This window comes from Littorina saxatilis, linkage group LG16, assembly GCF_037325665.1.
Source record: "Littorina saxatilis isolate snail1 linkage group LG16, US_GU_Lsax_2.0, whole genome shotgun sequence".
Classification (NCBI taxonomy): Eukaryota; Metazoa; Mollusca; class Gastropoda; order Littorinimorpha; family Littorinidae; genus Littorina; species Littorina saxatilis.
Window position 1 is genome coordinate 20,680,140 of NC_090260.1, and position 20,937 is coordinate 20,701,076.

At 43.1% G+C, this 20,937-nt stretch overlaps 1 protein-coding gene and 1 long non-coding RNA gene across 2 annotated transcripts; one reads left to right on the forward strand and one right to left on the reverse strand.

Annotated features, from left to right (window-relative positions):
• Positions 1–560: 560 nt before the first annotated feature.
• LOC138951530 (uncharacterized) lies at positions 561–1,920 on the reverse strand. Its single transcript, XR_011451148.1, has 2 exons — positions 1,339–1,920; positions 561–1,033 (listed from the first exon to the last, which is right to left on the reverse strand). It is a non-coding gene; the product is annotated as an uncharacterized lncRNA (long non-coding RNA).
• Positions 1,921–3,020: 1,100 nt separating this feature from the next.
• Positions 3,021–19,655, forward strand: LOC138951333 (uncharacterized). The gene is made up of 3 exons (XM_070322955.1): positions 3,021–3,078; positions 6,621–6,767; positions 7,740–19,655. The coding sequence occupies exons 1-3, from the start codon at positions 3,021–3,023 to the stop codon at positions 16,943–16,945; spliced, it is 9,411 nt and encodes a 3,136-aa protein (XP_070179056.1). The 3' UTR covers positions 16,946–19,655.
• Positions 19,656–20,937: the final 1,282 nt, after the last annotated feature.

Below are 20,937 nucleotides of genomic sequence, written 5' to 3' on the forward strand. Positions count from 1 at the left end.
TTCCAATTGTCTCCCTTGAACAAATTTGTTTGTACAAAATTTGTTACTTACTTTTTTTTTCTCAAGGCTATATCAAGGAAAATTCTTTTTGAACTGATTGTGGGACCGTGCACAAGCTGACAGACTTGAACTCAAAAGTTGCAGAAGATTCTTGGCTGCGACTTTTGAGTTCAAGCCGATCAGTTTGTGCACAGTCCCAAGATTTGTCTATATTTATTTATCACTTAAAATAAAATACAGTTTTTCTTTTAATGAAACTGTAGATATGTCAAAGACTGTTTTGAATAATTTTGGGGGGTAATTTTCTTTAAGAAATAACTCAAGTGAATGCACAAATTGTGTACTAAAGTGTCGGTACAAGGGAGACAATTTGAAGCCATTTTAAAAAACAAAGCAGTATATTGCATAATAATATCCTTCAATTATAACAAGAAATAAGGAATAAACGTCTCTTGACATGTTGTCTACCTAATTATCTTGATCGCATTTATTTAAAGTGGGAATCGTTATGTTCGTAAGCTCACATACAATCATTGATGAAACAAACTCAGACCAGACCAGAGATTTGATTGATAATGGGCCCTTTATTCTATACAGTACCAGAGTAAATTATATAAACCATTACATGACAAAATAAGCTTCTTGCTCTTTGGAGTGATGTGGCCTTTGGCAGTTCATCAACCCAGTAATGTAGACCTGCCTTTTTTTACGAAGTAGGTACATGCATACCGAAAGATCACCATATGTGTGAAACCATACTGCAGTGTCATTTTTCAGTAGAGAATCAACAGAAAAAGAGCGTATGTTCTCCTTCACCTTCATGTTGTCTTTCTTCAAGCCAGAAACATCTTCAGTCAGACGATTAATCACAGAGGCCTGTTATGTAATTATCATCTGCAGCTCTGCCAACTTGAGGTAGTCTGTGTTCCAATAACAATACCCTCACATGTAGTCGTGTCCCTCTTTGCAAAGGCATGATCTGGCCCTGGTCCTAAGCTCTCACTAGATGCAGAGGGCAAAGGAATGGCTGCTTCTGTAAATACAAAATCAAATATATACATTAGCAATATAATCAGCATCAATGATCTTGTTATCAGATTACACATGCATCACACTCACAGCATTTAAGCAACAGATCTCTGGTTGATTGCATGCACGCGGCTTGTCGACAATGTCTAGATCTTGTTTGTTTGTTTTCTAAAATCTTGCAATTGTTTCGTGACCCTTCCTATGCATCCGTTTTGGGCTGCCGATTCATTTTAAATTTCTTATACACTGATGTAGGAAGACAATTTGAAGTCAGCAGATCATAAATTGATAAAAACAAACAAAGCTTACTTGGCTCTGAGTCTCTTCCAGATCCGATGATATTTTCAGCGTTGACACTGGGGGGTGGAAGCAAAACCGCTTGCTTGTCGTCGGTCTTCACTGAGCGGACAAAGTCACGTCTCCGACCAGTACCTTGTCCTTCTGCTAGAGTCACTTGTTCTTGATGTTCTCTCAAATCCAAGATTAAGGGTGGGTACGAAGTCAAAGGAGTTGGCATCGTTGATAGCCGTGCCATTGCCAGACACGAAGTGACGCGAGCAGACTTTTCAATGGCACAGATCTCTGGGCACAACAAACCCCTGTTGTCGGATTGCTTGCACCCATCGCGTCCTTCGCTGTTGCGCCTTCGCAATTGCACCCATCGGTCGGAAAGCCATACAATGACAAATTCTGTCCACCGTATTTCTCTGTCTTCATTGATTCCACTGTTGCACTTGCAGTTGTAAACACAACAGTTTGTCTCGTCGTCTCCGCACTTTACTTTGCACCAAGCCTCGTTGTCGATTTTTCCTTTTGCCCCCTAGTTCCGGTAGATCTGACAATAAACTTCACAGCGCATGCGCCAAAATTTAAGTGAAAAAGGTCTATTAACGAACACAGAGGAAGAAGAAGGAGAAGAAAAAGAAGGGCCACATATGGACGTGGTCGGTCGTTGTTGTTATTGTTGTTGTTAGTATTGTGTTTATTGTTGTTGTTGTTGTTGTTGCTTTCCAGAGAACAACTTGGCCAGGCACAAACACGCCATATTAGTCAAATCTTCATGTCGGTTTATTACTGCAGACCTAAGGGACGGTGTGCCAAAGATACGCGAAGAAACAAGTTGGGGGTTACAATAGAACCTCTGAAATCAATTCAGTATTGAATGCTGTCAACACATTGAACAGGCATATAAAAGCCTATTCAGTCGGGTAAAAGAAATCAAAAGCGAATGTGAGAAGTGACTTTTGACACACAACTGTGCAACATTTGAATCATGACATTGAAGGCTTGAGTGACGATTGCGCTGTGCGGGATTCGTATTTAACAGGACGTTGCGCAAAACTCTCTCTCTCTCTCTCTCTCTCTCTCTCTCTCTCTCTCTCTCTCTCTCTCTCTCTCTCTCTCTCTCACACACACACACACACACACATCCACACACACACATACACACACACTCACACACACACAGTCATCAGCGCACGCACGCACGCAGACGGATAGAGAGGGAGATAGAGAGAGAGAAAGGAGCGGGGGTTAAAGGAGGAGGGGGGGGGGGGGGGGCGGGGGGTGCCATGTTGCCTTTTGTGGCTTTTGACAAGCAATACACCACAATCGTCCGGCACGCAATAGCATCATTGCTCGATGGGATAGCTGAACTGAATGGACCTTTTTGGATTGTTTGTTATTTTCATTGACATGTTAAACCTGTTAAGTTTTCCCCTTTTCTGGTCTGGGTTTTAGTCTATTTAAACAAGGGGGGAGAGGAGGCTTGACCTTTGTGACCTCGGGGGCGTCTGTTCTACAGTGAAGACATTATTTTGCAAGGTGAATGAATTGCCTTCCTAACAATATCCTGTGTTTTAGAATAAGTATACAGCCTTATCACAAAGATCTACAGCCAAACGAACCTGCCTAGTTTGTCTTTGTTTTATGACGAACATTATAAATTAGTGAAAATAACGCAGGTCTATTCCTTCAGAAAAACTGTGTAGATGTGGAGTTGTGGACACAGCGAGGAACAGACTGCCAAGGACTTTTATCAGGCAGCCGGTATGTCGTGTTTCTTGAATAACTCGGAACGATCTTGGTTGTTTTAGTTTTGTTGCGCTCGTGAACTGCTACTCCCACGAACACTCGTAGTCACGAGTGGACTTTGACCTGTTTTACCTCGCCATTTAGGTAGTCGTATTCATATTCCGGTGGATGCATGATGGGCGATTTCGTGTTTTTACAACCCACCGAACTCTAACGTGGATTATATGATCTTCTCCGTGCGCACTTGGTCTTGTGCTTGCGTGTACATACGAAGGGGAAAAGGTACAGCACGTCTGCACATAAGTTGACCTGGGAGATCGGAAAACAGCCGGGATTCGAACCCTCCGAACCCCCCACACGAAGAATGACGTTTTAACCACTAGGCTACGCGCTCGTCTCGGGACAAACATTCATCAGTAGAGCCAAAGCAGAATACCGAAAAAAAGACAAAAGACAAGATGCCAGTTCACGTTACCTGTACCGTTCGAACCGGTATTCTTCATGCATTTTGTAGATATCGTCAGGAATACCCGAATACAAGAATTGCAACGAGTCAGTGTGCAATCATAGCGTGCATTCTCTACCGAACAGACAACATGTAACAGACCAGAAAGCATAACTGAAAACTGATAGGACAGGAAGACTCATTTTTCTCAAGAAAAACACGAAGGGAGCAGTCTGGTGCTATAAGTATATGGCTTCACGGCAATTATTGAAAGCTACCTAGCCAGAACCTCATGATACAATTTTGTTATACCCGTACAAAAAATCGGTATGGCCCAATAAAACCTAAATAAAACTGGTATGAGATTTTGTACTGGTACACAGCTCTATTCCTAACTGTCAGTATTGCTTTTCCCTGTCTCGATTCATGTCAACACACCCCCGGCACTGTGTACGAAACAAACTTGTATGAGTTGTAAAACAAAAAACCACCTGAGCGTCACAATTTTTGAGGGTTACAAGAGAACCTTTTCAAATTCTGATCTGTGGTAATAATACGAAGTGGAGTATGCATGAGTTTCCTGGTTAAGATTTCTTTGCATACGAGCCCGTGCAAAGTATTGGGCGTCCTGTGCTGTGAGGGTCGTGGTTTGATCTCAGCGCATGAGTAGAACTGTCACTGAGTGCGAGTCATGTTAGTCACGAAGAGCGCTGTGACATGTCTGTTGCCATTGGCAAAGGAAAACATAATTCGGGTACCTCCTGGAAGAGACCACACTGCTGGCAGCTGTGGATTTAACGGCAGCCTCGCCACTAAGACGTCCTGAAATGAATGAAGATTGACCTTTTGTTGTTCAGGTTGGTACTCACTCATTACAGTTCTCGGCACTGACAGTTTATTAGTGTACAGGCTTTGAACACTTTTGAAAATAGATGATGTTAGTTTTAATACAGTTATCTCTGCTTCCTTTTTTCCATTTTGTTTGATTTTTCTTCACAAACCAACGAAATGATACATTTTCAAAAACTAAAATCATCAAGGAAACGGTTGTTTGGTTGCCATTGGGACCTGAAAGGCACATTATGCATGTAATGAAACAAGTTCCTTTGTCTGTTTCAATGCATGTGCGATAAAAACAAGTTTCTTTGCGTAAATTTGCTCTTGGTTTAGTTCTTACCAGCAAACCCAAAGAGCTTTAACGAGAAACAGGTGTTAATAGTCTTAAGAGAAACTTAATTGTTACTAACATGACGTCACTGGTTCTTATAAACATTCTGTCTGTTTAATTGTTTCCTTCAACTTTAGACAGCAAGGTCTTGCTTCATAGGAAGCTCAGAAAATGAGTCCCGCTGTCTCTGAAAGGTCACAATGTGAACTTGGCACATTTCAGTACGTAAGCACTATCAAAATGCTATTCAACCACAACGAAAAAAAAGAAGCAAAAAAACAACAATACAAACACAAACTGATAACACCAAGTAGCAAGGATCTTAAAGGCACAGTAAGCCTCCCGTAAACCATCACAGATACTGTCAGGCTTTTACACACAGTACAAACACCCTTTCGTTTAAACACTCACCGTTTGAAAACATCCTAGGTGCCCTACGTAAAGAGCGAGCAATTTTCCAAGAATTTATTTTCGTGGACCCTCTGATCAGCAAATCAGGCGCCTCGTTTTGGCGCTAGAACTAACTTTTAAAATCTAGATAATAAACTGACAGGTTGTTGCTCAAACATTCTTAAATCATAAAAATAAATTTTGTCATCAAGACAAGATCGGTACAATTCGAAGTTTTGAAAATTTGAAAAAAGAAAAGCCCGGAAACGTGTCACGAAAACCGTCTTTCTCGTAGCAGACGACGGTTCTGCCTAGCGCCCGTTCCTCTGAACAGTCAACTGTCATCGCTCTAATTCGTGTGAATCGCAGCCGTTAGTTGCGTTTAGATTCAGATGTACACTTTAACGTGCTATTGCAGATGAGCTTACAGCGAAGTCCCATTGAAATCACAAACTGACGACTACATTGTGACAAAAGAAAACTGGATCACACGGGATCACACGGGTTCGCGATGGCTCAGGGGTAAGATAAACGAGGCAAAAATAAACTCTTTGAAAATTGCTCGCTCTTTACGGAGGGCACCTAGGATGTTCAAAAGCGGTGAGTGTGTAAATGATAGGGTGTTTGTACTGTGTGTAAAAGCCTGACAATATTTGTGATGGTTTACGGGAGGCGCACTGTCGCTTTAAGTGAGGGGAACAAGAGGAACAACTGCGGCTCGTTTTTCAATGGTATGTGCTTTTTCCTTAACTGAAGGGAGGCAACTACATACACAAAAATCAATTCTTAAAAAAAATCGCTCAAGGCGTACGTGCGACTTGTGCGAGGACATAGTAGAATTGCATTTTCATAGTGCTTACATACTGTAATCAGACAAGTGCACACAGTGACCTTCTTGAGACAGCGAAACTGAACGACACAAGTCCACACCCTGTAGTCTACATCTGTTTCCAAATTCTACAACCTCAGGTTCAAAGGTAGTTGGGCTGACTAATTTTTTTCTCCCACGTTAAAAGTACACTTTCCCACCATGAACTGAAACACTTGTTCAGATGCAATGAAATAAAGAACAACACTACAGCCATTAGCGGACATAAAAGCAAATGCCATTTACGAGTTGCTTTCAAAAGGCTGAACATATAACTACAACGACTTTCTTCCATACAAATCTTCTTCTTCTTCGTACGACGGTTGTGTCAGGCTCGGAATCCGGAGGATGCCATGAACATGGACGTTCTTTCTCTTCCATACAAATAAATCACATCATCTTTTGATGCACTGCTTACGTTATTTCTGTCAGACCTTGCAAAGGCTTCCTCCGACTGACTGCCTTATCTCGTGTCCTGGCATTGAGATCAAGAAGGGGGAAATAAACATCTTTTGGAGAAAGTTCAGAAACAAAAGAAGTCTGTACTCGCCGATACAAGGACAGCACACTACAGGACGAATGTTCGCTTATAAAAGCTTCACCAGGATCACGAACAAACTAACACAAAGGGTAACAACGTTTGAAAAGCCTTTTGGAGAATCGTGTTTTGTGTATTGCTCTCACAGATTTCCCTGACGATGTGGTCAACCCCATGTACCCAACAGGCAGTATGGCAAACTATGAGATTCGTGATGACAGGATGTACGGGGACATTGTGGACAATCGCATCAACTACACAATGGATGATGTCACTGGATACAATCAGATTAAAGGTGATTTCCGTGTGTGTGTGTGGCTGATTGATTGCTAGTTGACTTATCAGTAGAATCGGGAGTCGTAGCACTCAGCAGAGTGAGACTAGACAGCAGAAATAGAACATCGATTTCTTATCTGATGTTTGACTTTTGAATCGTCACATACTTTTAAGGTGTCCTGGCCTCAACACACACAACACATCACAGTCTTAGGGTGAGTATGGGATTGAGTTCATGAGTAAGGAAGGGGTTGGGACAAAATTGTGAACACTGGCCTTTTTCTATACTTTTACATGTTTTTTTAAAAATTATTTTTGTTAAAATAGGTATATAAAACAAATGTTATTCCTAAGAAAAAGTCAAACTGATATTTTTCTTATAGAATTCGTAGTATGACTTGTTTACGTTCGGAGTGTTCACATGTGTCACATGGTGCCTTCAAATGGTAATGAAGAGCATTAAACCAACGCTCAAAAGATGCTTTAATTGCGTCAATAAAAGTAATCAATAGACTTTGGGTTAGATTCTGCTTTTATTAATTGCTGAAGGCGATGTTTATGTTCTGATCATGCCTTCCTGCAGACATTTCAGAAGACTTTTCACTTGAGCGAAAAAATGTAAAACAGAAACAATAAGGTGATTTTTGCCATTTTCTTCATTGCATGATGAAAAAACAACACTTTGTTATGCATATGATAGCTTTCAACTGGTATCAATCTATTGACTTTTGTGCAAAGAATATCAATGTTGACATAAGAAAAAAGCAACAATGCAAATTGCTGATGATGATGATAATGCTCCTGATGCTAATGATCATCATCATCACCATCGTCATTATCATCAACATCAACATCATCATCATCATCATCATCATCATCATCATCATCATCATCATCATCATCAGCATCATCTTAAAACACTTGTTTTTCTCACAGGCGAAAAGCCTTTGTTTTAATGTATGCTTTACAAGTTAGGGTTGTTCTTGTTCAGACCAGAGTAAAGTGGAGATCAACCGTGAAGCCAGCCTGTTTACATCTACCCCAGCCTACAGGGACGCCTTGCAGCTACTGGAAGACAGCGGACTGCTCTTTATCACAGGTTCTTCCCGCAGCGGTAAGACATCCATCGCCACGGCCTTACTGCGTCACTACCAGCAGCAGGACAGGACGCCCCTCGTTCTTCACCGCTACGAGGAGTTCAGACAGCACGTGGGAGGGGACCGCAGGCAGGTAATCCTGTTGGACGACATTTTTGGAGATGAAGAGTTTCTCTATGAACGTTATAAGGAATGGTCACGTGCTGTTGATATATTGAGGGGATTCAGTACAGAGGGTAGATGCTTAGTTGTCATCACGATTCGAAACAATGTGCTTCTTGACCTCAAGGCAAAATGTAACTTCAAGCAAGTGTTTTCAAACTCCCCTTTCTTGGAAGTAGACAAATCTGAACCACTCTCAGAAGCCGAAAAAACTGAAATGTTGAGGAAACACATTGATAAAGCAGGGAAAGGGCTGACAGAATCAGTTTTACAGGATATTTTAGTGGTTGACACCAGCAAACACATGTTCCCGAAATGTTGCAGAGAGTTTGCTCAGAGTGAGGTCCCTAACATTCTGTTGAAGAATGTATTCCAAAAAGACGTTCCGAAACCATTCACTGATGAAGGCACTGGAAGTCTTGTTGATGAAATAATGAAAGTTGTACAAACCGGTGACTTGGATAAACTCCGCGACTTACTTGAGCGTGGTGCCAGTACGGAGTCTGAGGACCGCGATGGAAACCTTCCCCTTCACCTGGCCAGTAAGTCTGGCTACTTGCAAGTTGTGCGGCTCCTACTGGTCTGGGGAGCAGACGTGAACGCAGTGGACTGTCACACATATACGGCATTGCATTACGCCAGTTCCCTGGGACTAACAAATGTTGTGCACTTGCTGTTGGAGAAAGGTGCTGAAATCGATGTTGCAGAGAAGGATGGCTGGACTGCAATTCATTTTGCTGCAAGCAAAGGGCACGCTGACACCCTTGAGTTTTTGATTAGTCGTAAACCTGCACTCAACAAACCAACAGTAAGCGGTGACACAGTGCTACATGTGGCATGCACTTCAAGGCGAGCTGATGTTGTACAGACACTGCTGAAAAAAGGAGCTAATCTTCTTGCTTTAGATAATGACGGCAAGACACCGCTACACACTGCATGTTTTTACGGCTGTATTGATATTGCTGAACTCTTGATTCAGCCTGGAGTTAGCTTAGAAGCAAAAGAAAAGCCTGACAAGGTTGCACAAGTCCTGATTAGTGCTGGTATCAGTGCAGAAGGAGAAGTCCTATCAACACCATTAGATGCTGCGATTTACAATGGTGACTGTGTTTCAGCCAGAATGTTGCTTGAAGCAAGGGATGGTGATGGTAACACTCCTCTCAACACAGCCTGCTATCAAGGTCACAGGGAACTCGCACTCAGGTTACTGGACCACGGTGCGGATATTCACACCACAAATAATCTTGGTAACAGTCCGCTACACTGTGCCTGTGTTGGAGGACTCAGTGACGCAGCGTTGACGATCAAAGAATTGGACAAGGACAAAGCAGACACAGAAGAGAAAGGAGCGTTATATGAAGCATGCAGCCAGAGAAAGGTAGAGAATGTCAAGATGTTGCTGGGGAAAGGAGCTGACCCACACATTGCAAACAAACAAGGCATATCCCCTCTGCACACTGCTTGTTACTATGGACAAACTGGTATAGCACTTATGCTGATCAACAGTGGTGTCAACATTGATGCAGCTGACACCTGGGGACAGACCGCTCTGCACAGGGCGTGTTGGCAGGGAAAGTTGGACACTGTCAAGATGTTGCTGGAGAAAGGAGCTGACCCGCACATTGCAAAAGGGGATGGCAGAACACCTCTACACGCTGCTTGTTGCGATGGACACACAGATATAGCACTCATGCTGATCGACAGTGGAGTAAACATTAATTCAGCTGACACCCGGGGACAGACCGCTCTGTACATTTCATGCTGGCAGGGAAAGGTGGACACTGTCAAGATGTTGCTGGAGAAAGGAGCTGACCCACACATTGCACAGATGGATGGCCGGACAACTCTCCACGCTGCTTGTTACGATGGACACACTGACATAGCGCTGAGTTTGATCAATAAAGGCGTGAACAAAGACAGAACAGACACTATGGGGGACACAGCACTATACGAAGCATGCAATCAGGGAAAGGTGGACACTGTCAAGATGTTGCTGGAGAAAGGAGCTGACCCACACATTGCAAACAAAAACGGTAGATCCCCTCTCCACACTGCTTGTTATGATGGACACATTAAAATAGCACTGATGTTGCTAAACAGTGGTGTCAACATTAATGCAGCTGACACCTGGGGACAGACCGCTCTGTACATTGCATGCTGGCAGGGAAAGGTGGACACTGTCAAGATGTTGCTGGAGAAAGGAGCTGACCCACACATTGCAAAGGAGGATGGCAGGACACCTCTACATACTGCTTGGTACGGAGGACATACTGGCATAGCACTCATGTTGTTCAATAAAGACGTGGACAAAGACATTACAGATACAATGGGGGAAACAGCGAAATACAAATCATGTTGGCAGGGAAAGGTGGACACTGTCAAGATGTTGCTCGAGAAAAGAGCTGACCCACACATTGCAAATGGGGATGGTGGTACACCTCTACATACTGCTTGTTACGATGGACACACTGACACAGCACTCATTGTGATCAATAAAGGCGTGGACATAGACCAAATAGACAATATTGGGGAAACAGCACTATACAAATCTTGCAAGCAGGGAAAAGTGGACACTGTCAAGATGTTGCTAAAGAAAGGAGCTGACCCACACATTGCAAACAAACACGCCAGTTCCCCTCTGCACACTGCTTGTTACAATGGACACTATGATATAGCACTGATGCTGATCAACGGTGATGTAAACATTGATGCAGCTGACACCTTGGGACAGACAGCTCTGTATATTGCGTGCACGCAAGGAAAATTGGACACTGTCAAGATGTTGCTGGAGAAAGGAGCTGACCCACACATTGAAAATGAAGATGGCACAACACCTCTCTATACTGCTTGTTACGATGGACACACTGACATAGCACTCATGTTGATCGACAGTGGTGTCGACATTAATGCAGCTGACATCTGGGGAGAGACCGCTCTGTACATTGCATGCTGGCAGGGAAAGGTGGACACTGTCAAGATGTTGCTGGAGAAAGGAGCTGACCCACACATTGCAAACAAACAAGGCGGATCCCCTCTGCACACTGCTTGTTCCTATGGACAAACTGGTATAGCACTGATGTTGATCGACAGTGGTGTAGACATTGATGCAGCTGACACCTTGGGACAGACCGCTCTGTACATGGCGTGCAAAATGAGAAAGGTGGACACTGTCAAGATGTTGATAAAGAAAGGAGCTGACCCACACATTGGAGACAAATACAGCAGTTCCCCTCTGCACACTGCTTGTCACGGAGGACACACTGACATAGCACTCATGTTGATCAACAATGCTGTAGACATCGATGCAACTGACACCTGGGGACAGACCGCTCTGGTCATCGCATGCTGGCAGGGAAAGGTGGACACTGTTAAGATGTTGCTGGAGAAAGGAGCTGACCCAAACATTGCAATGAGGGACGGCAGAACACCTCTACACACTGCTTGTTATCATGGACACACTGACATAGCACTCATGTTGATCAACAATGATGTAGACATCGATGCAGCTGACAACTGGGGACAGACCGCTCTGAACACTGCATGCTGGCAGGGAAAGGTGAACACTGTCAAGATGTTGCTGGAGAAAGGAGCTGACCCACACATTGCACAGGAGGATGGCACAACACCTCTCCACATTGCTTGTTCTGATGGGCACACTGACATAGCGCTGATGTTGATCAGAAGTGGTGTAAACATGGATGCAGCTGACTCCTGGGGACAGACCGCACTGCACATTGCATGCTGGCAAGGAAAGGTGAACACTGTCAAGATGTTGCTGGAGAAAAGAGCTAACCCACACATTCCGATGGAGAATGGGAGAACACCTCTCCACGCTGCTTGTCACCATGGACACACTGAAATAGCACTCATGTTGACTAACAGTGGTGTCGACATTGATGCAGATGACACCTGGGGACAAACCGCTCTGAACATTGCATGCAGCCTGAGAAAGGTGGACACTGTCAAGATGTTGCTAGAGAAAGGAGCTGACCCACACATTGCAAACAAACACGGTAGATCCCCTCTACACGCTGCTTGTCATAATGGACACACTGGTATAGCTCCGATGTTGATCAACAATGATGTAGACATTGATGCAGCTGACACCTGGGGAGAGACCGCTCTGTACATTGCATGCAGTCAGGGAAAGGTGGACACTGTTAAGATGTTGCTGGAGAAAGGAGCTGACCCACACATTGCAATGAGGGACGGCAGAACACCTTTACACACTGCTTGTCACGGAAGACACACTGACATAGCACTCATGCTGATCAACAAAGGCATGAACAAAGACAATACAGATACTACAGGGAAAACAGCACTATATAATGCATGCAGTCAGGGAAAGGTGAACACTGTTAAGATGTTGGTGGAGAAAGGAGCTGACCCAAACATTGCAAGCAAAGAAGGCACATCCCCTCTGCACACTGCTTGTTCTGATGGACACACTGACATAGCACTCATGTTGATCAACAATGCTGTAGACATCGATGCAACTGACACCTTTGGACAGACCGCTATGAACATGGCGTGCAAAATGAGAAAGGTGGACACTGTCAAGATGTTGATAAAGAAAGGAGCTGACCCACACATTGGAGACAAATACGGCAGTTCCCCTCTACACACTGCTTGTTACGAAGGACACAGTGACATAGCACTCATGTTGATCAACAGTGGTGTAGACATTGATGTAGCTGACACCCGCGGACAGACCGCTCTGGTCATCGCATGCTGGCAGGGAAGGGTGAACATGGTCAAGATGTTGCTGGAGAAAAGAGCTGACCAACACATTGCGATGGGGGATGGCATAACACCTCTACACCATTCTTGTTACTTTGGACACACTGACATAGCGCTGATGTTGATCGACAGTGGTGTCGACATTGATGCAGCTGACACCTGGGGACATACCGCTCTGTACATGGCATGCTGGCAGGAAAAGGTGGACACTGTCAAGATGTTGCTGGAGAAAGGAGCTGACCCACACCTTGCACAGAAGGATGGCAGAACACCTCTACACGCTGTTTGTTACAATGGACACACTGACATAGCGCTTATGTTGATCAGAAGTGGTGTAAACATAGATGCAGCTGACACCTGGGGACAGACCGCACTGCACATTGCATGCTGGCAGGGAAAGGTGGACACTGTCAAGATGCTGCTGAAGAAAAGAGCTGACCCACACATTCCGATGGAGAATGGGAGAACACCTCTCCACGCTGCTTGTCACCATGGACACACTGAAATAGCACTCATGTTGACTAACAGTGGTGTCGACATTGATGCAGCTGACACCTGGGGACAAACCGCTCTGAACATTGCATGCAGCCTGAGAAAGGTGTACACTGTCAAGATGTTGCTAGAGAAAGGAGCTGACCCACACATTGCAAACAAACACGGTAGATCCCCTCTGCACACTGCTTGTTATGATGGACACACTGGTATAGCAGTCATGTTGATCGACAGTGGTGTAGACATTGATGCAGCTGACACCTGGGGACTGACGCCTCTGTACATTTCATGCTGGCAGGGAAAGGTGGACACTGTTAAAATGTTGCTGGAGAAAGGAGCTGACCCACACATTGCAACGAGGGACGGCACAACACCTCTCCACACTGCTTGTTACGGAGGACACACTGACATAGCACTCATGCTGATCAACAAGGGCATGAACAAAGACATTACAGATTCTACAGGGAAAACAGCACAATATAATGCATGCAGGCAGGGAAAGGTGAACACTGTAAAGATGTTGCTGGAGAAAGGAGCTAACCCACAGTTTGAAAACAAACACGGCAGTTCCCCTCTGCACACTGCTAGTTACGGAGGACACACTGACATAGCACTTATGCTGATCAACATTGGTGTAAACATTGATGCAGCTGACACCTGGGGACATACCGCTCTGTACATGGCGTGCTGGCAGGGAAAGGTGGACACTGTCAAGATGCTGCTAGAGAAAGGAGCTGACCCACACATTGCACAGAAGGATGGCAGAACACCTCTACACGCTGCTAGTTACGAAGGACACACTGACATAGCGCTGATGTTGATCGACAGTGGTGTAGACATTGATGCAGCTGACACCTGGGGACAGACCGCTCTGTACATTTCATGCTGGCAGGGAAAGGTGGACACTGTCAAGATGTTGCTGGAGAAAGGAGCTGACCCACACATTGCAATGGAGGATGACAAAACACCTCTACTCGCTGCTTGTCATAATGGACACACTGGTATAGCGCTGATGTTGATCGACAGTGGTGTAGACATTGATGTAGCTGACACCTGGGGACAGACCGCTCTGTACATTGCATGCAGTCAGGGAAAGGTGGACACTGTCACGATGTTGCTAGAGAAAGGTGCTGACCCACACATTGCACAGAAGGATGGCAGAACACCTCTACACGCTGCTTGTTCTGAAGGACACACTGACATAGCGCTGATGTTGATCGACAGTGGTGTAGACATTGATGCAGCTGACACCTGGGGAGAGACCGCTCTGTTCTTCGCATGCTGGCAGGGAAAGGTGGACACTGTCAAGATGTTGCTGGAGAAAGGAGCTGACCCACACATTGCACAGAAGGATGACAGAACACCTCTACACACTGCTTGTTATAATGGACACACTGACATAGCACTCATGTTGTTCAACAATGCTGGAGACATCGATGCATCTGATGACACATTGGGACAGACCGCTCTGGACATTGCATGCTATCAGGGAAAGGTGGACACTGTTAAGATGTTGCTGGAGAAAGGAGCTGACCCACACATTGCACAGGAGGATGGCACAACACCTCTCCACGTTGCTTGTTCTGATGGGCACACTGACATAGCGCTGATGTTGATCAGAAGTGGTGTAAACATAGATGCAGCTGACACCTGGGGACAGACTGCACTGAACATTGCATGCTGGCAGGGAAAGGAGCACACTGTGAAGATGTTGCTGGAGAAAAGAGCTGACCCACACATTCCGATGGAGGATGGGAGAACACCTCTCCACGCTGCTTGTCACCATGGACACACTGAAATAGCGCTGATGTTGACCAACAGTGGTGTCGACATTGATGCAGCTGACACCTGGGGACACACCGCTCTGAACATTGCATGCAGCCTGAGAAAGGTGGACACTGTCAAGATGTTGCTGGAGAAAGGAGCTGACCCACACATTGCAAACAAAAACGGTAGATCCCCTCTGCACACTGCTTGTTACGATGGACACACTGACATAGCGCTGAGTTTGATCGACAGTGGTGTTGACATTGATGCAGCTGACACCTGGGGACAGACCGCTCTGTACATCGCATGCTGGCAGGGAAAGGTGGACACTGTCAAGATGTTGCTGGAGAAAGGAGCTGACCCACACATTGCACAGATGGATGGTCGGACACCTCTCCACGCTGCTTGTTGCGATGGACACACTGACATAGCACTTATGCTGATCAAAAGTGGTGTAAACATTGATGCAGCTAACACCTGGGGACAGACCGCTCTGTACATTGCATGCTGGCAGGGAAAGTTGGACACTGTCAAGATGTTGCTGGAGAAAGGAGCTGACCCACACATTGCACAGGAGGATGGCACAACACCTCTCCACGTTGCTTGTTCTGATGGGCACACTGACATAGCGCTGATGTTGATCAACAGTGGTGTAGGCATTGATGCAGCTGACACCAGGGGACAGACCGCTCTGTATATTGCATGCTGGCAGGGAAAGGTGGACACTGTCAAGATGCTGCTAAAGAAAAGAGCTGACCCACACATTGCAAATGAGGATGGCATAACACCTCTACACCATTCTTGTTACTTTGGACACACTGACATAGCGCTGATGTTGATCGACAGTGGTGTCGACATTAATGCAGCTGACACATTGGGGCAGACCGCTTTGAATATTGCATGCTGGCGGGGAAATGTGGACACTGTCAAAATGTTGCTAGAGAAAGGAGCTGACCCATACATTGCAAATGAGTATGACAGAACACCTCTCAAAACTGCTTGTTACAGAGGACACACTGAAATAGCACTCGTGTTGATCAATAAAGGCGTGGACATAGACAAAACAGACACTATGGGGAAAACAGCACTATACGAAGCGAGTAGTCAGGGAAAGTTGGACACTGTCAAGATGTTGCTGGAGAAAGGGGCTGATCCGCTGATCAGAGACAAACAAGGGCGGTTGCCATTGCATGGAGCTTTTAACAGTAAACATACAGACACAGCGTTTTACCAAGTTAACAAGCTCAATGACAGTGAACTCACAGATGATTCAAGTGAAGAAAATGCTCTGTTATTGGCGTGTTTGCAAGGACAAATTGATACTGTTGAAATCTTGTTGGAGAAAAATGGTGACAAAGAACCGACAAAAAGCGAGGACCTGACTCCTCTACATATTGCTTCTTTGTGTGGAAACAGCGACTTGGTGGTGATGTTGATCACCAAGGGGGTAGATGTTGATAAGAGAGACGTGTATGGAGAGACCGCTCTACACAAAGCAAGTAGGGAGGGTAACATTGACACTGTCAAAATGTTGCTGGAGAAAGGAGCTGACCCACAGATAACAACAATATACGACAGAACGCCTCTCCACACTGCTTGTTACTGGGGACACACTGAGACAGCGCTGATGTTGATCAACAGTGGTGTTGAAGTTGATAAAAGAGACACAGATGGGAACACTTCTCTGTATGATGCATGCTCGCAGGGTAGGTTGGACACTGTCAAGATGTTGCTGGACAAAGGAGCTGACTGTGATGTCCCATCCAAACAAGGCCTGACACCGCTGCATGTAGTTTGCAGTGAAAACCACGAGTCTGTAGTCAGACTGCTGTTGTCGTGGAGAGTCAACACCAGAGCTAGAGATGAGAAGGGTCAAACAGCATGGGAACTTGCGAGAGAAAATCAATTCCATAATATAACAGATCTTTTCGAATCGTGAATGGTTGAAGAAAGAGACAGATCGAATAAATGCTTGATTTTTATGTTAATTTTTCTAGCCATGTGCCCCCTCTTTTGCCATGTTCATAATGATTCAAAACACACCTTCATGTTGATGAATGATGTGCTCTCTTGATGTTTGTTCCACCTACCTGTTTGTGGTCGATGCTAATGTGTTGATGTTTGATGAGACATATGTTAATGCAGTGTGTGTACCCATTTAACGTTGTTCATTATATTAATATAAAGCCGCTCCTCTTTTCATTTCTTATTCTGATTTTAACATTTTCATCACGTAATTTAATTTGAATTAAAGTTACTCTACACATGTTGCACGGAGTTGATTTATGCATTGACACTTTCATTTGAAATGTCGATGTTATCATTAAAGATTGATAGGTAACTTATTGTAGAGTAGCCAGTGTAACAAAACAAATGTAAAGATGATGACGAGAAATGAAAATATTCTCCGTTTTGTCATTTCTGGGGAACAGAATATTTGTTTTCGCTCACAGTGTACATTTGTATTGTTACTTCACTATTTGAATATATATACGCCTCCTGTCAATAGTGTATGAACTATGTGTTAATCCCTTTTTATGTTAATAGTGAGAATAATCTGTTTTCTGGACAAGATGTAAATTGATGCAAGAATGATTGTATTGTGCTTATCTTGGGTTGTTTGTCTTCTGGACATCACGTGTGAATTCATAATGTTTGTCTTATTTTGCTGACCAGTTCTCTGCTCTCGCTTTTGAGCGTTTCAATCTAAATGTTGATGATTGGTTTTGACTTTTCTTTTTCTTATCACTGCTCACATATTTGAAACTATTAAGTATCACTATCAATGAAGAATTGTAGCTTTGTTTCTTTTTCTTACCTTTTTGTTTTGTTTTGAGGACAGTATAATCCTGACTCAATTTACAAAAATATGTTGACAATGTGTTGGAAAGATAATGTATTCTGCATCTCTGTTTTATGTCGATTTATGCTGATATGCTGACTGATGATGGTAGAAATCTTGATGCAGGTTTCATGTTTATGTCATACGTTTTTCTGTATTATTTTAATAAAGATGAATTTTCGTGTAGTAGCTTTCCTTCTTAATGGTAACGATTTTCTCATAATTGTTTAAATTAAAATGTGCTAACAATTTTTTACAGGAGTTTGATATCTTATTGTTTTCACCAGTGTTTTTTTCGGAGACTATTTCTGAGCAAACTTGTAGCTGTTAAGTAGGAGACGGTAAAAAATATCTACAACACTCAGATTCCAGAACATTGTGTATTAATCATTGTTATTGTAAAAACTATTCTGCTTCATGAGTGAAAATTTCGAGTTTAGGTTTCTATACTTCCAAAACGTTCAATACCTGACGTTACAATACTGGCAATTGTACAAATGTTTTTTTATCCTTTTGTTTAAATACCACACGACTAATCAAATCTTGAAAATTTGAGCTGAAATGCTGCTCTTATCTCACTGAAAGAAACAGATGATGTTGGTGATAGTCTGCTTTTGCACTGCTTGTTTTTACGTGTACCTTGTTTGATGAAATTAAACCTGATTGTTCAACTCGATGCATTATGGATGCATAACATTATGCTTTGGATACGTTTTTATTATCTTTGAAGGTTGTTGTCTGTTTGTTGTTTGTATTTTTTTGTGCTGCTTCGTTTCGGCAGTTATCTAAAAAAAAAGTACTGTTGTGTTGTTGTTGTGTTTTGATTAAAAAGTAAACGATTTTGGGAAGATACGGAATTTAAGTTGAGATTACTGTTTAAACCGTTTTGTATTACAGAGGGAAAATGTGACACTAACCAATTGATGTCAAAGGAACAACAAATCAAATCACATTTGAGTTCAAACAGATCAAAGAACATATTTTTGGCGGGATTGTCTTTCGAGGGTTGTAGATTGGGAGTGGGGGGGATGATGGGGTGATTTGTGGCTAAGCCAGATGATATAAGATAATGTTATTGTAATTACGTATATGTTTTTGTTTTCCCATTCTTGGTTACCACAATAACATCCAAACAGCTATCATTAAAGGGTGTTTTAAAGATTATGATTTTGTTTGCCCATTTGGCATGTGTTGCTTTCTTTTTCTTTTCATTAAAAAGAGCAGATTTAAAAAAAATGTTTTTATAAAAGTTCTTGTATTATCAAAGAATGTCGGATTTTGTTACTCTTTGATTTTATTCAATTTATTGTTATAACAAAAAAAAAGATTTCACTATAAAAAATTCAATTGCACATTATTTGCCTTGTGTAATTGAACTTGAAACTACCATCAGTAGCCTTTACCCCAAAACGAAATACCTTGGTATACCCTTCGGATACTACAAGGATAAGTCATCGTGTGTCCAGTGACTTAAGTGAATTCAGAAAGGTGATTGTTTAGTCTGCTGATCTTTTGAATAATCCGTTCTTCAGAAAATCGATAATTGTATTCCTTGATTTGATGAGAAGTTGATATTTTGATTGTGACATGTTAGATGAAAATAGTACTCTTATGAATTACTAGCCTATATTGTCCTTTGCTTTTCTAATAAATATCATACTGATAAGCATCTTCAGAGTCAGTTTGTTTTTCTATTTGTCAGTTGCTTCCCATTTATGTGGCTTTGACTCTCTTTAGGTACTGTTTTAATACATGAGAACTGTGGCAGTACATATTGCAGTGTTCCAAAGATCAAGCATAGATTTACATTATTATTTTACTGTAAGTTCATCTGAAACGTTGACAAAAGTCCCATCTTTTGAGCGTCACCGGACACAGCTGTAATACTTAGCTGTAATTTTTGTTCCTCTATATTTCCAATTCACATTAGCTTCCACATCGGGATTATTTTGCCGTCTTACCTTTGCAGCATCTCCCTACTTACAATAAGAAACGAGATGAGCCACTTCATGAACATTCATATGAGGATTGTACTGGCAATCTGAGAGAATATACTCATAATCGCACGTATGTAATTGTCAATGATTTCAAAATCATTAAGGCCGGTCTTAATTCAGACCTAAGTCTATTTCGCGAAGACTTCGTGAAGTGTTTTTACCGAAAGTCAGTGTTATTTAAAGGTATCTGCGGCCAGTGTCGACTTCCCACACTTAATTTGAGGCTTTAGGCTTCCCACACTTAATTTGAGGCTTTAGGCTTCCCACACTTAATTTGAGGCTTTAGGCTTCCCACACTTAATTCCAGGCTTTAGGCTTCCCACACTTAATTTGAGGCTTTAGGCTTCCCACACTTAATTTGAGGCTTTAGGCTTCCCACACTTAATTCCAGGCTTTAGGCTTCCCACACTTAATTTGAGGCTTTAGGCTTCCCACACTTAATTTGAGGCTTTAGGCTTCCCACACTTAATTTGAGGCTTTAGGCTTCCCACACTTAATTTGAGGCTTTAGGCTTCCCACACTTAATTTGAGGCTTTAGGCTGGTGAGTAGTTTTTGTTTTAATCGTCCACACAACCTCTATGGCTGTCTTGAACCGATGCAAATTTGTTTCATTTCTCAGTTTATGCTGGTAAGTGACAAAAAAACATCAGAAGAGTAAACACACCGGGGGATAGAGTACTATCTGTAATAAGATGAAACACTACATAAAAAGAAACGGTTTTGGCCTGTGACTTCTCAAAATTACAGGTCGCTTAGACTGTCTTAGTTAGTTTCTTGATCACAAGAAATACTTTTGGGTGAAGTTGATGTTGTTGTGCGGTGTGGTGACGGTGGTGGGGGTTTAAGGGTGTGTGTGTGTGTGTGTCAGTGTGTATGTCAGTGTGTGTATGTCAGTGTGTATGTCAGTGTGTATGTCAGTGTGTGTATGTCAGTGTGTGTATGTCAGTGTGTGTATGTCAGTGTGTGTATGTCAGTATGTGTGTGTGTGTGTGTGTCCACATTCCCTTCCCCTTCATTGTGTGAGGGATCACACTGACCTCATACACCAACACAGAAACTGTCCCTCACTGCGACAACCCCCGCCCCCTACA

What these genes read in the sequence shown, in the direction of transcription:
- LOC138951333 (XM_070322955.1), top strand. Translation starts at nt 3,021, where the DNA reads ATGTGGAGTTGTGGACACAGCGAGGAACAGACTGCCAAGGACTTTTAT. An exon ending in GGACTTTTATCAGGCAGCCG is followed by an intron (nt 3,079 to 6,620) that starts GTATGTCGTGTT and finishes TTGCTCTCACAG; the next exon opens with ATTTCCCTGACGATGTGGTC. An exon ending in TGGATACAATCAGATTAAAG is followed by an intron (nt 6,768 to 7,739) that starts GTGATTTCCGTG and finishes GTTCTTGTTCAG; the next exon opens with ACCAGAGTAAAGTGGAGATC.